The 15436-nt window shown below is 49.6% G+C and overlaps 1 protein-coding gene across 1 annotated transcript in view; it reads right to left on the bottom strand.

The window, feature by feature from the left end:
* Positions 1–15436, bottom strand: part of CRACR2B (calcium release activated channel regulator 2B) — a 39746-nt gene that overhangs the window by 11382 nt on the left and 12928 nt on the right. Inside the window, exons 3-11 of the mRNA XM_056353143.1 lie at positions 15026–15137; positions 12176–12344; positions 9821–9967; positions 9427–9517; positions 9182–9274; positions 6437–6624; positions 5679–5750; positions 5191–5245; positions 978–1057 (exon numbers count right to left, since the gene is read on the bottom strand). Coding sequence (XP_056209118.1) covers positions 978–1057; positions 5191–5245; positions 5679–5750; positions 6437–6624; positions 9182–9274; positions 9427–9517; positions 9821–9967; positions 12176–12344; positions 15026–15137 — 1007 coding nt within the window. The remainder of the gene's footprint in view (positions 1–977; positions 1058–5190; positions 5246–5678; positions 5751–6436; positions 6625–9181; positions 9275–9426; positions 9518–9820; positions 9968–12175; positions 12345–15025; positions 15138–15436) is intronic.

The following is a 15436-nucleotide window of genomic DNA, read 5'->3' as shown; positions in this document are numbered from 1 at the left end:
TAAGCTGGAAGAAACTCTGAGCCTAGACACATGTCTCTGGTTGGCACCAGGAGTAACTGGGAAACAGTGGAACCTTCTGCAGAGACCTGGTAGGAAACAGGGAAGCACGCCACCTTTAAAAGTTGTTTGGGGCCAGCAGCTGCAAGAGAGATCCAGCTCTAGGCTGGCCTCCCATGCCTCCCAGAGGAACCAGGCTTTTGGCCAGAACTGGTGTGCTGGTCACACAACCAGTTCACAAGGGTTGGTGCTTCATGCCAGCACTGGTCAGGCAAGCAGGCACCTGTGGGTATGGAAGCCACTGTACAGTCTGCATGTCAGGGGTGGGGGGAGCAGAAAAAAACATAAGGTCTTAACCACACAGACATTTACAGATGTTTTCACCTGCCCTGGCTGAAGGGGAGGCCGGTGTGCCAGGTGAGCATCTGCATAGCTGCGGAGAGATGGGCAGGATAAACCCCGAACCCACCTGGAGCTGGGCCCTCTCCTTGGGGCTTTCAGCTGCCAGAGAGAACACCAGCCTTGTGCAACTCCTGCCCTCTCCCATGTCCCAGGGATATGAGCTCTGGCATGAGTTGCCAGCGGACAGGGTTTCTGCCTGAGGAGGAGCTGGCACACTTGGGATATGATCCAGTCATTCTAACGGAGCTGCCTGACTCGGTCAGAGGCAGCCTTCGTGACTCCTGTCCCACGAACACTCTCACAGCTTCTGATGGCGTTTAGGTTTGCTCCCTGCACGTAGGAGCAGCCCAGAGGGGGGCACAGCCTGTGGGAATCAGCTAACAGCATCCTCAGCTTCATGCTGAGCCAGCACCACCTGACGCCGAGAGGCAGCTAGAGCCACGGTCACCCCCCTGCCACGCTCCCCAAACCAGCCAGCACCAAGGTGGGAGAACTAGACACGGGACGCAGCTGGACTGACAGGGTACTCCAGCGGGCACGGACCGACACCACAAACACAACACAGACGCCCATCTAACCGTTTGACCGGCTTGTCATCCAGCAGGTAACTGCCTAGCACTGACCCTTTCTTCAACAGGGGTTTTTTGTTCTCAGGTGCCTGGAAGTTGAAAAGAAAAGGGGTGAAGAACGTCATTAGCACCCAGGAACCTGACCAGCCCCAGTTCAACCACTCGCCACCCCTGCAGACCGCTTCAGGGAGGCAAGGCTGGTCCCCTTGCACCCCTGCACCTTGCAGCGTAGCACCCTGCCAGCAGGCTTGGATGGAGGTGAGCACAGGCTCACAGGGGTCAGCTTCTCACCGTTCATTTAACTCAGGCAAGAAGGCATCGCTGCTGCTGCTTTCCCCTTTGCAACAAAATCCATCAGTAATGGTGGTGCCCCAAACTGAACTCTTCCTCTAGCCAGCCAGAGCTTTTATTTCTGTGGCTTGTTCTCCACATGGTCTCACAGCTGAATCTCTCTTTCCCCACCTGCCTTTTTATTAGGCTGATGTTCTGTGGGACAGACCCATTGCCCCTTCCTCAGAAGGCGCTAGCACCCCTCCACCAGTACTCACCCACGGCTGCACACGCACCACAAGAAAGGCAGGAGACCGCTCTGCAAAGGGTAGTGTGTGTGCTCTGCCTTACACAAACGTCCCTCTCCATGCTTTCCTCCTACTTACCTCACACTACACCCTTCCTACAGCCGGTAGGAAGAGAAGGAGGAAGCAGGACAACTCCTCTCGCAACCCTCTTTCCCCCGTACGGCAGCTTTGTCATTCCCCACAGAGTCGAAGATGAACAACGTGCCTGAGATCGCACAGGAGAGCCTGCGGCAGAGAGGATTGCCCTGCCAGCTCCTCCAAGGGCCATGCTACAGCCTAGCCCCCCCCCCGCACCCCCAAACGGACCGGCTGGCTGCTCTGGCTACAGGCACAAAACAGACAGAGGGAGAGACGGCGTGGCAAGGTGCCCACCGCCCCAGCGCCGGGGGAAAGGGAGAGGTACTTGCTCTCTAAGGCCGGAGATTTCCGACGCGCCCTCACAAGTTACTTCTGGGGGTGAAGGTGGGGAAAGAAGAATTCCCAGCTTGCCAGATCCACCTCCGGCAGCAGTTGTGACCTGACCACACACCTGCAGGCAGCTCTGGACAGGCCTGCCTTCATGCTGCCCGCAGCCCAGGGGAGGGCTACAAAGACAATTTCCTCAGTAACCCCTGGCTTATTTTAAAAGGCAAAAAATAAGAAACTGCTCTGTTGGCCAGAATTCCCAGAACACCTTTGCCGCCGTGCAGTCCGACTAACGGAGACACTCTGGGCTCTGCAGGGGCCTCACCCAACTAGGAACTTCGAAGGGGAAAAAAACACCCCAAGAACTTTTTTTACATATAAACCTGGTGTTCAAGAGAAGCTCCAGGCACAGAAACAACCCAGCAGGGAGAGGCTCACAACTGTGGAGCACATATCTTCCAAGGCAAAGGACCCCCAGGCACATAGTGACCCTTCAGTCAACACCGATATTGGGCTGTGGTTCAGCCAGCCAGTGGTTCTCCAGCAGGGATGCAGGAGGATGTTTTCAGGGTTTGAGCAGGTTCGCTCAAGGGCACTCTTCTAGACACACAGAAACAAGGAAATCATGTTACAGCCCACCGGAGCCGAACCACAACCTTCACGTCACCTGTGAAGCAAAGGGCCTCCCAGGCAATCTGCTATGGCATCCCCTACCTGGAGAGGAAACAGCCTGCAGAGCACCTACCTGGGTAAGAAAGGAGAAACAACGGGATGCTTTGCCATCGGTTCTGTCGTGCTTTATTGGCCTGCCAGGTTTGTGTGACATTTGGCTTTTCACCAGGATGGTAAAGGGACAGATGTAACATCACAGCTATACAACACACGATGGCAAGGATTCCACAGCAACAACAGCACACGTACAAGCATTTTGGATGGAAAAGATTCTGGTTCATCAGAGGGACAGAAAAAAGATTCTGATTTATCGGTGAAATACAAACACATGTCCAATGTAGTCAAAGTCCCAGAACACTCTTCATGATCAGCAGACATGAAATTTGCTGTCAATACGCAGCATGCAAGCATAACTCTATAGCCAGGTAAGTCATGGCTGTGATACTGAACCCACAGCCCATAGGTCTTTAAAGCACCCAGCAGCGGTGGCTATCTGTGATCTAACCACCGGGGCAAAACAGTGCCCCACAGCACCGTGGGGCCAGGGTCGGTGCACCCTGGCAAGGCCAGAAACTCTTATGAAGAGCAAGGTATTAAGCTGAGCACTGAGAAGTGCAAAGGAACAGCACTGGGCTGCTGTCAGCCACGTACAGCCCAGCTCCTCCTCCCAACCACTTCAAGATCTTTGCTAAGAGAGAACCGCTGTTCACCACACCTTCATTTCACAGAAATAACACAGCTCTCCCCAGCACTAACAGATGGTATTAAGGCCTTGGGTTTCTTTTTAGGCTGTAAAAACATTGGTAGTCTCTGGTAAGAGTGATTAGGGATCCTCATCAGAAGGCTGGATTCTCCTTTTTGCTGCTGCAGGGAAGTATAGCTGTTTTCTCTGCCCCTTACAGTGGGACAGGCTGGACAGCAGATCTGCAGGTGTGTGATGACAGCAGCATCCCTGCAATCCGTTGGAGCCCTGCTTTCCTGAGGACTGAAACAAGAGTGGCCAACAAGATGTCCTGGCTGACAAAGCAAAAAACCCTTACTTCAGCACAGGCTTCATCTGCCCGGCATGACACAGCCCTACCAGATGAGCAATGGTGGTAGGAGTTCACCCTGCTGCCCCATCCCTACTGCCAGCACTGGGAGAAAGGAGAAAGCGGCTCCTCTGTACTAGGGACCGTCTCTGCTAGGCTCTCTCTTACATCCACCTGCAACTGTCATGTTTCAGAGAAGCCCTGAGCAGGTCCTAGCAAGGGAAAAGGAGAGGAGAACAGAAGCAGACAAGCTTTACACACGCAGAGGTATATACCTGAACCGCGGTCTCCATGGGCCACCCACCCCACCCACAGGAACCCAGAAGCTGATGAAGCACTACGCATGGAAAGAGGAAAATGAACCATTTTCTTTGCCTGCTTGCACTGGACTCTGCTACAGAGTGACAGTGCTGATTACTTCTCCAAGAGGGAGCAGGACGCTCTGGTGCACATACACATACCTTGCAGCTTTGAAAATGGAGTGAAGGGGGGAATAAAAGCAAGATCTTTCAGATTTCAGAAACACACACACACACACAAAAAGGTACACACAAACACACCTTGCCTCCATCCAAAAGTTACTGAAGTTATTTTATACAGCTGCTGCTCCACTTGGAGAAGAACTGCAGCCTCTCCCGCAGCAGGAGATCTCGTCCCCTATCTGGGCATGAGCCCTGTGCTTCATTCCACGTTCCCTTACACACCAGCCAGCCAGTCTCTTGCAGCCTACCACTGCCTGTCTTCACTGCAAGGCAGCCACTTCCAGATCTTCAAATGGGGCATGGTGGCAGAGCAGGCAAAGACAGACACATGATGGCAGGGATGGGTCCAAGAAGAGCACAGAGCAGCCTTGACAATGACATTTGGGAATACAAAGACTTTTTCATTAATAAATAATAAGAATTAAAAATAGATCACATATTCATACTTATCTTGGAGACTGGGAAAGGTCAGAGATGGAGTTGATTGCTCCAGAGGGTTCCCCCTGCCTCCTCCTAGCCCTCTGACACAAGGCTCACTGCTGCACCTCCACCCCAGCAGAGTTCACAGGAATGGGGAGCTGCCCCAGAGGAACATCTGAAAACATCTGCTACAAACTCAAGGGGTCAGAGAAACTCCAAAACCTTCCTGTGCCTCTCCACCCCCAGTCAGCTGGCAGCACATCTGGGAATCCATCGTCTTCCTCCCCACCCAGCTCCCGGGATGTATCCAGCTTCACTCCCTTCCTGGCGTGTGCCCAGTGCCTGTCACACCGCGCAGACCCCACACGTGCAGCAGGCAGCACCCACCGCAGCCCTGCACGGGGCTGCGCAACAGTCACAAGGCTTAAACCCAGGGACTGGCAACTGCAACCAGCAGAGCTTGTCTCCAGCACGGGCAGAGAGGTGCTGTGAAGTCTGTATTAAGCACCACACCAGGCCTGGTGAGCTCAGGTCATTGTCCCCCGTGGAAGTGACAGGCCCCCAAGTGGTGACAGCAACAGCAGCAGATGAAAGGAGGGTGTTTGGGAGTTAGGATTTTCTTTCTGAGACTAACCAGCTTCTTGGCTTCAAAAGCATCTCGCTCATCTCGAAGTTTCTTGTTCATCTCTCTGCTCCAAAGGAAGACACAGGAGAGACACAATAAAGCACTCATCAAAAATGGAGTAAAGCCCAACATTTGAAAGCTAGAACAGAAAGGGAGCTTGGGACACAGATAAAGATGTTAGTTATTGCTGGACATGTTGGGATTTCCAAGTATCCCAGCTCACGTAATGGGGTCCGCATGGTCCCCTTAACCAGCAGGGAAGACTAAATTCCTCCAGTGGTGGGAATACTCGGTGAAACACCGCAGCCTGTTCTCTGGCAGAGCTGGCCAGGTGGCACAGCTCTCTCTGGACCTGGAGAAACAAGCAGTGTCTGAGCACTGCTCGAATACAGTCCCGTAGCTTTCTGTGGGAGTGCTGCAACCTCAGCCCTTTATGTGCACAAGAGCTCGGCATTTCCCCCAGCCCTGCTCAGCATCTCCCCACAGCCAGTTCTTACCTGAGGAGTTCCAGCTGCCGAAGAAGGCTTTGTTTCTCTTTCTGCATGTTCTTGGAGACTCTAAACACATCCCTGGGCAAAGGCGATTTTAAAAGGGGAAATAAGTTAACAGGAGAGGAAATACAAGGATCCCTTTCTCAGGGACACCCAGAGTCTTCTCCAAGATAAGGGCCTGCCCTAAGCTGGGAGGATTCAGGGGAAGCAGCACTGCCGCAGGAGCTGGGATGGCTGGGTTGTACCCCAGCTCTCCTGCTCTCCTCCAGTATGAAGACAGGCAACCCATTTTCTCCTTTCACACTCCACTTTCCTCAGCTGCTAGAGATGGGAAGGATGCTCACCGCCATCTGGGTCTGAAACATCCCAGTGTTTTAGCTACATATTATTAGATGAAGCCCAGAAACAGGAAAACAAGTGATTAGAAGAGGCTCTGTAGGAACCTTATAGAGGTGATGGTGAACTGGAAAATAAATGGAGAAGCCTCCTTTAGACTGAGGAACATTGGTAGTTTTACACTGCTTTTCTAAACAGATATCCATTAACACATTCATTTCCCGCTAAAGGCAGGCTGGAGGCAGCATTATCACTCCCTGTTTAGGCCTGTAAGATCACTGGGATGTTAATACTTTTCCTCAAGAAGGGACAGGCGATCCTCTGATGAAACCAAGGCTTCTAATTATCCTTATCCTTTAATTACTTGCCCACTCTGCCTTCTCTGCCTAGGTTCCTGCCTTGACACCCCCTTCCCTGCCCATTCCCACCTGTCCTTCTGCTCTTGCTCAAGCTGAGCCTCTTTCTGGAGCTTCTGTAACTGCCCCTTCACCGCCTCCAGCTCCCATTTGCTTTTCTCCACCTCTTCCAGCAGGTTTTCATTCAGGTGCCGGAGCCTTTCATTCTGCACACGGGTCTCCAGCTGCTCCGAGTTCAGCGACTGCAGCTGATGTTCCAGCTGCAATGGGCAAGGAAAAGGAGAGGTTAAAACACAGAGAGGAAGGGTTTGTGCTACAAACATGCCTGTAAAAACAGGCTGGAAAAGCAGACGTAAGCAACGAAGCAGAAGGGAGATAAACACCACTTGACCACCAGTGGCATCGAGAAGGTGAATTGGAAGCAATTATTTCTCACCATCCGTGCCAGCACCGGGGAGCAAGTGATGCAATTAGTGAGGCATAGCTGAGGAAGCGCTTCGGGCAGCGTGAGGAACCTGCTGCTGTCAGGCAGGCATAGTAGAAATCAGAGTGCAAGTGAGGGTCAAAGGAGGACTGGAAAAATTTGGGCAGAAGCAAGGGTGTGTCTGTCGGGACTTATCAAGCACAGTTGTTGAAATGCATGCTCCAGTCTGGGAGCTTCCTGAGCCCACGGCAGCTGAAAGGGGGATATATCGAGGTGCTAGGGGTGTCTCACGCTACACCTGGGAAGTCCAGCGATTAGGTGGCCTTTACAACTGTTGGAGACAGGACCTCAGGCTAGAGATGCTGTTTAAATGCCACTGGGGCACAGCTGAACTCGAGGTAGCACGAGACCCCCACACAACTAACAAGACAGCAGGCTTTGAACTTCCCAAAATCAGGCACGTACTCAACCAGTGATGCGATTCCTCACAAACGGCTGGCGTAGATGGGGAAGAGTCAAAAGACAGATGCAGCCGTCAAACCCACCCATCTCAGATGACAAGCGGGGCATTGCAAGAAGGATCATACTGACACTTCAGTATCTAGCCAGCGATACCAGCTAACCAGGGCCCTCTGCTGAAGCTGGTGCTATTGCAGAAACTGCAGTATCCACCTGACAACTCACAGCCCCAAAATAGAATTATACAATCTGTGCTTGCAAGCAGAAAGGAGCACCAGGAACCAGTTCTGACCAGCGTAGTAGGTAGCAGTCAGCCTCTGCATTTACACCTTCAGCTTGTCATCTCTCTCAGTCTACCTCCTCGCTCTCTCAAAGGCAAAGTAAAGCAGCACACCGTGGCACTCTTTTCTTGCTACCCTGCTCTCTACCAGCACACACGTACAAGAGTCGTGAGCAGGAGTGAACAGAGCGGACCGCTCCTAGGTTCCTTGAAACACAAGCCCTACATCTCCCACCTCTGAGGCTACAAGCACAAGTCACACCCGGCTTTGTCGGGAGACTTCCAGTCCTTTGGACATCAGGGCAAATTTGAGCATGACCACATATGCTGAGCAGTGGAGTTGAGACCAAGAGCCAGCAACCCCTGCGCACAGCCTGTTCTTTCAGGTGATCAGAAAGGTCTTCCGCAGACCTTTCAATGAGCCAGAGGACAGGCTTTAAGTAAAGCAAATCTGCCTCTCCCGAAGACCCCTCCGTCACACACAGCTCTCCCGTTTACATTGCCTGCGCTGGGAAGCAATACCCTAGAATACTGGTTTTACGCCACAAGAGGGACCCGATTATCCACGTAGCTTAGTACAGCCAGAAACCACCATTCCAGCGAGTCCCTCACCTCTGCTGTTGCAGGATTTAGGGAGTAACAGTTGTATGTGGGCCTTTATCCACCGCCTTCCTGAGTCCATATGAAGCTCACCTAGATCTTGCCTCAGTCTCCTCCTCTCCAAAATCAAGTCTAAACTTTCCTGGTTTCTCTTCCTAAGGCAGATGCTCCACTTCCTGAATCGCATTCGTTTTCTGCACCTTCATACTCAGAAGGACACGGTGGAGTTAGAGAAACCAAGAACTGCACATGCCAACTGAGGCACATCAAGGGTGTGGGCAGCAGGAAAATTACATCCTCTATCTTATTCTCAATACCCTTCCTGATGGCACCTACGTTTTGCTAACTTTTCCAGCTGCTGCACAATGAGCTGGTGATTTCAGCTGTTTCATCCACATCACAGCTAGGTATCCAACCTGGATACTCCCAGTCACCAGCCTCTTACAGGTACCTCCCATGACTTGTTTCTGTGGGGGTCATGTCTCAGTTCTTCAGACAGAAAGGAAAAAGACATCCAGAATGGACTATCCCATACAAATGTCTGTACCAGGGACCACAGGCTAAAGGAAAGTTTCTGCCTTCATCTTTTCTGTGACTGATTAATCAGTACGTCATTAGGTGCTAAAATGCAAATATACAGTACGTACAGTTCTAAGTGTCATGGAACTGTTCACTCTGGGTTATTTTGGAGCAGCCAGAAAACAAACTAGAGAAATCTGGCTCTTGTGTATCCGCACACAGCTTTCTTACACACCTCAAAAGGCTCCAAACTCACAACTTCCAGATTTTTACCCTCTTTCTTGCCAAATAGTTGTTGTACAACCGATAGACTGTGACGAGAAAACAAACCTGATAAGAAAATGCTTGGACAGAACATTCACAGGAGACAAACCAATCACTTTAACACCTTCAGAGGTAGGAGGGAACTAGACTAGGTAATACCAGATTAGTACCAACCCTCCGCACACAAAACCCATTCTCAGCCAGAAAAGGCCTTAGCAGAAAGACGGTAGAAAGGGATGTACTTCTTTAGAAAGGATTTAGGTCCTGTTACCTTCTTCTGGTGGTAAAGGATTTTCTCCAGCTCCTGCTCTTTGCTGCGCAGTTCCTTCTGGAGCAGGTTACTCCTGTCATGTCTCAGTGCTTCCTAGAGAGGTAAAGATATACATATTGTATCGCAGAGTACATACGCTGTGCATACAACACCCAGCACAGTAAGAGCTGTTCCTTGGACAGATGAGCCACCACCTCTGCTTCAGGCCAGAGGAAGTTTGATTTCGGCCAAGAGAGATGAGGTACCTGGCAGATCAGCCTCTCCCTTTCTGCTTTGATCTGTTGTTCCATTTCTTCGTAAAGGCACCTGACTTCCCGGTCATGGTCTGTCTCCTTCCTACAAAAAGCAGGGTGCACACAGGTCGGGACAGAGAAAGAAAATAGATAGAAAACAGGAGAGGAGGATGGAAACAGATCCCTACTAATACCAGTGTAAGACTGAGTGGAATTCTAACCAGACCAAATGTTATGGTGGGCACTGATCCAAAACAAACCCATAGGGATCAGATCAAGATAGAGAATCACTTTATTACAGCAAGAAAAATCTCTGCATCCTGTAACCCAGCCTTTCCTTGCATTTGAGGCAGCATCCAAGCATCAGCTGGTTCCTGACCGCAAATGGCCATGATGCTCTCCTTACCGCTTCAATGCTTGTTCCATGGACTCCTTCTCGTGATTCACCTCCCTTATGTATGATGAAACACGCAGCAGAAACTCTTCAAAATTGGATAAGAGCTCAGGACGCTCCTTTCGTAGCCGAGCCCAGAGCTCCCGAATCTCACGTGGACTGGAGCAAGCATACAAAAGAGAGGGAAAGCAAATGAGCTTCTGTGTCATCTTATGGACTGTTATTCCAATTCCAACATGCACTCGGGACAGACAAACCGCCCTTCTCCTGTGACAACCTCCATTATACCAGCATAGCAAAGGGCGAAGTTGGACAGTGACGGAGCGTGCATGTGGGGTGAGATCTACTGTGAGGTTAAAATAAAGGAAGCCATCCGAAAGAGGGAAAGGAAAGCCATCTAGGAAGCAAACCTGGAATGATCACTATTCCAAGTATTCAGCAGTAACACATTTGGTGTCTAAACCAAGACCTGAAGAGATGAACATTCAGCAAATTTGCTGTCGCTATGGTCAAGCAGCAAACTGTTATAGCCCAGGGATTTTAGCACACATCACACAGGTGTTTTTCACACACCGGGACTGTAGTGGTAGCTGCTACAGCCCTCCTTACTTATTTATTTTACAGGTTTGGAAACTGAGGCACACAAAAAAAGGAAGCAAATTTGCCCAGGTGTCATATCAGGATAATAACGGAGGAAGCCCAAAAACCCCAAAATCTTTTTCTAAACCTGCACTAACGATTACACTGTTTTGGCATTTAATTTATCGCAGCTTGAACACAGCACCTATAAACTTACTCTTTCCCAAAAAGTCTTATAAGCATGCAGACATTACTTCACGCTTCTTCTTAGGGAAGAACTTATTATTAATAATTTTTTTTTTTAAATCCATGATGTACTTTGGAGGAATATACAGAATAATTATACATACAGACATTACCAAATGTCTGTTTTTCTTTGTCTATGTATTTGTCTCCCTTAATATTCTTTGTGAAAAAACAAACAAAAAGACAACCAAAAAGCTCTTGATTCCCCCTGACACTGTTGCATGATAGCCTCCTTTTTCTGTCTCAAGTTGAAAAAGTTACTAGCACTTCATTAAAACTTTGTGTTTTAGATAAAAGAACATATTGAGTCCCCTTAACAAACAAAACCATTTATTTCTAGCAAAAACAGTGAAGATAGTTCAGATTCCTGCTCCAACCCCAATTAGCTTCTGTTTTGTATTACTTCTTTACAACAGCTGGCTTGGCACAAAGGCATGACATGAAGTAGCTACTAAACTCATTGCCTAAAACTGCGAGTAAGCGGTCAAAATAAAAACAGGATAGTTCCACTTTAAGACCTGATGCTTCTGAAAGCAGAGTTTTAAACACCCGAGACTGTTTTTCCAGAACAGCAATATGGCCTGTCACAGCATCATCCCATTAGTTGAGGCATAACAGCTTTCCAGAATTTTTCAGGACAGGAGAAGTTGTTTAGCATTAAAAGAAGCATGCAGGTGCTTTGCATTACAATGCAAATGAGACAAAAAAAAAAAAAAAAAATCTGTTTCATGACAGATGCAGCTCTGAAAGCAGCAAGCTCCTTCACTCTCAGCTTCTGTCTTCAATCCTGTCTGCCTCCTGCCCCTATCTGGGCTGCTCCCTGGAAAGCAGCAACACTGTTGGACTACGATGCCAGAAAAAAACCGCTGCCGCAGATGCAGTTGGGCACCCCAGCCGCAGCAGACGTGCATCAGTAAGAACCAGTTATGCATCATGCTTCACTTGGGAAGACCCTAAAAAAAGGCTGGACGACACTGGTGCCAGCAGACTCTACTGGGGCCACATGCAAGGGCGTTAACACCAAATTTCAAGGCTCAGGTGAGCATCCCTTGCCCAGTTTAGCCTTTCGCTCTCTTCAAGATCAGCCCAGTCCCAAGCAGCCTGTTGAGCGCAGGTCTTTCAGAGACTCAGAACTAAGATTATCTGAATGTACTTGAACAGTCACACACCGTTCTGGAACAGACAGCACACTCATCCTCCTCACCCAGTCTAACCCTCCACACTTCATTTGGTGTGTGTAAATGGGCTTCCACGCCACCAACTGTTACATTTTACAGCTGCGGTATGAATTCTAGTTTGGGAAACTCTCTACAAAAAGCACTGCGCTAAAAGTAATAGATAACTGATGAAACAATCCAGAATTCACTGCATTGGTTACCAAGCATATGAAACCCCCAGACAGCAGTACCAGAAAGCCCAAGCAGCGCTTCAGAAAGCAAGCAGCTCCGTTCACCTCTTTGGTCTTTGCTGGTCCTTTGAAGTTTTGGTATATTGCAAGATCAAAACAGGGTAGAAGTAATGCCATGCAACTCCCCTACTTACTCTTCAAACATCTGAGCTGCTCCAAGCTGCTCCATCATGGAACAGAATCGTCTCTCTTCATCGTCTGCAGCGTCTAACTCATCTGACCAGCCTGACTCAAAGGTCTCCTCGTGCCTGGAGTGATCCATTCTCCCAGCCCCCTGACACAATTCAATCCCTAGTAATTTTCCTGGTGGAACGAGAAGGGAAGAAGGAGAATAAAGTAAAATTGGATATCATTTAGTAAGCTGCTATATAAATGGGAGCCCAACAGAGCTCCACGAGAAGCTGCCTGCACACTGTTGGTGTAGAATACAGCTCCTGGTCAGTAAAGAGCCTCCGTCCTGACATCCTGAGTGATGTCAGTGTCCAGTTTGCGATGCTGGGACCGATGCTGGCTCCCAGCCCAACAACAGGCTGTTAGGGCTCTGCTCACATCTGCGTGAAGATGATCTACCACCCACGGCCTTGGATTCTCGGCGTATAAAGCGCGCAGCATTAGGTCACCTCACTCCCACGGAGCAGCGGCTGTGGGTTCAGCTGCCCATGATCCCACAAGCTCCTCCTGGGACCCCAAGCCCGGCACTGAATAGTACTGTGCCTCAGCTCCCCAGCTTAAAAAGAGCAAAGAGGAGATCATTACCCCTCCCTTCTCATGTGCTACAACTGATCCAGTTCAAGGGCTGCAGGACAAGGACTGCCTCTCGCTAGGATTGTGTAGAGCGTCTGAACAAAATGAACCGCCTTCTGCCCCATCCCACATACGGACGGCTTCCAGCTATCTGGATCCTGTTTCACACTGAGATACTAACGCCATGAGAATTTCATGCTATGCAAAGAATGTGACAAATACTGGTGCTGGGAACAAATTCTTCTCAAAGAAACAAATCAAACAATCCTACCCAAAAACACAAGCCCTCATCCTGTACACAGAGGTCAGACCTCCATCAGCAGCTTGCTCTTCCTTTCCAAAATATACCTGCTTGGTTCAAAAGGCAGAAATGACATCTCAGCTACATGTTCAGAGCACAGATAAGAACACGAAGCTGCTCTAAGGGGAAACAGATCCACTATTTGTGTGCCTCGAGTGACTTAACTCCACCACTTCTTAGTTTTGCATGTCCAGAATCTAGCCGCTTCTCTCCCACTCTTAAAACGTGCTGTAAAAAAACTAGCGGTGTGGAGATACAGGCCCTACTCAGCTTAAAGCCTGAGGCTCAGACAGTTAATTAAGGAGATGGGCTTAGATTAGGCACTTTGGATGTCTGCTTTAAAGAAAGAGTCATTATGTCTCATTATCTCTTTTTTACAGTTGGGAAAATTGAAGTAGAGGATGGTCTGAAGATTGTTTTGACATCCTAGAAGGATCTCCGATTGCTTTACATTGAACAATTTAAATGTGTGCTCTTTTGTCAGTTGTGCAGATGCACCCTGTAGCCTCTCAGAGGCCACGCAAGGAGCCCTCTCAAGAAGCAGACCTGATTGCAGTTTGAACCACTGCCCTTGATTTTCCCCCTGCACACTCCAGAGGGAAGACAGCAACATGCTGGGCCAAACTTGAGTTTGGGGCAAAGTCTGAAAAGGATTTCAGTGAAGCCAGACACAAAGAATGGGCATAAAGAAAAGAAATGCAGAAATTAAGTGTTTTGCCTGGACTAGAGCAAATCCCACTGAGCCAGGCTGATGCAAACAGCACTGAGACAGGTACCCTCATGATGTCCATCTACGCCTATGGCTGGGACAAATGCCTCGAACAGCGAGATTTAGGAATAACCAAATAACACGGAGGGCACTGTGGATGCCAAGGTGCCCAAATGGTGCCTGTTCACCTTCTACAGAGTGCCAGGCAGGAAAGCCTACACTCCTGGGAAGTCTCTTGTTTCTGGCAAAGGCAGCAGAACCAGTCACCAAGGCTTCACCCCGCAGGCAAGGAAGTAAGGAAAAAACAGGCATCGTCAGCAGGCACTCAGTGGGTTAACACATTCCCTGAACAGGCTGGCCCAAGACACAGCTTTCCATGTTTATTCCAAGGAAATCTCTACAGCTTCACCTTCCAGGGGTGGCTGTTTCTGGCCAGTCCAAATTGGAGCACCAAAAAGGCCACCCTTCTCCAAGCTGTGAGAAAGCCATAAGCAGCCACAAGCTGAGATATCAGGACACTGCAATTCAGGAGCCTCCTCAATCGCTTCGGAAAACCGTAGACCACTTGTATCCACTTGCTTTGACCTGATCCAGTTAACAGCTCTACACGTCCAAGGAAGGTGCAGATTTTCTGAGACCTTACGACCAGCTAAGGCAACTAAGGACCTATTGCAAAGGTTATTAGCGCTATAGTCCTTCCTCTGCCTTAACATCTCCTGCACTGCTTCTGCTGCTGGATGACGACTCTGGTATAGGATTAGCATTCTCCTCGTGTTTGGAAAAGACAGCGGTAAGAGGAAAACACAAGCTCATTTGCCAATGTGCTAACCTACTAACAGGGCTCCTACTAGTAACCTTGAACAGCACCAGCTGGAGACAGTTGCCAAGAGGCATATTTCTGTCCCCTCATCCAACGAGGGTCCTTATCCAGATGAATGGATCACATAGCCAAATACAGGCTGCAGTACGTACCACCTCCAGTAGATGTTCAGAAGCTGGCTCTACCAGGTCGGCAGGTAACAGTTGTAGAAGGTGGCAAAACAAAGCCTCAGGACGGGGGACAGCAGTATTGCACACACCTTTTTCCCAACGACATTTACATAAGTGTGGGGCATTGCTCTGCGCAGCTGGCACAGCTCCAGCAGAACCACTGCGCTTTCTTTCTTACCAACATAAAACATCATGTCTCAGGCGGGCTTTTTCCTTCCTCTGCCTCTGTGCAGTCCTTACCTAGTCCCAAACTGAACTCCACAGGCGTCAGGTATCCCTTATTGTTCTGCTCCAAGCTGTTGAAAACAGTCTCCAGCTGTTCCAGGGTTAGGGGCAGTTCACTCTGGAGCCGCTGCAAAGAGAAAAGAACAAACAAAATTAAGGCAGGACTCAAGTCTTCCCTGTGACTAGCTACTGTCCCTGCCACCCTCAGCCCACAGCGATGTGCCCTTCCAGCACTGCATCCTGGCCAGGATGCAACAGTCTGCCTGTGCCTCCGAGTGATGACACAAATACCTGTTTGGACCCGCTGATACAGCGACACTCTCCATTACTGGATGATTTAACCAGGACTGCAGAGAGGGAACTTTGGGTTATTTTGTTTGGAGGGAGCTCAGAACCCTTTTCCTTCCCCACTTCAGAACCACTGCC

This window comes from Falco biarmicus, chromosome 10 (assembly GCF_023638135.1).
Source record: "Falco biarmicus isolate bFalBia1 chromosome 10, bFalBia1.pri, whole genome shotgun sequence".
Lineage (NCBI taxonomy): Eukaryota > Metazoa > Chordata > Aves > Falconiformes > Falconidae > Falco > Falco biarmicus.
The sequence above is the reverse complement of the archived record's forward strand: the minus strand, read 5'-3'. Positions and strand labels throughout refer to the sequence as shown.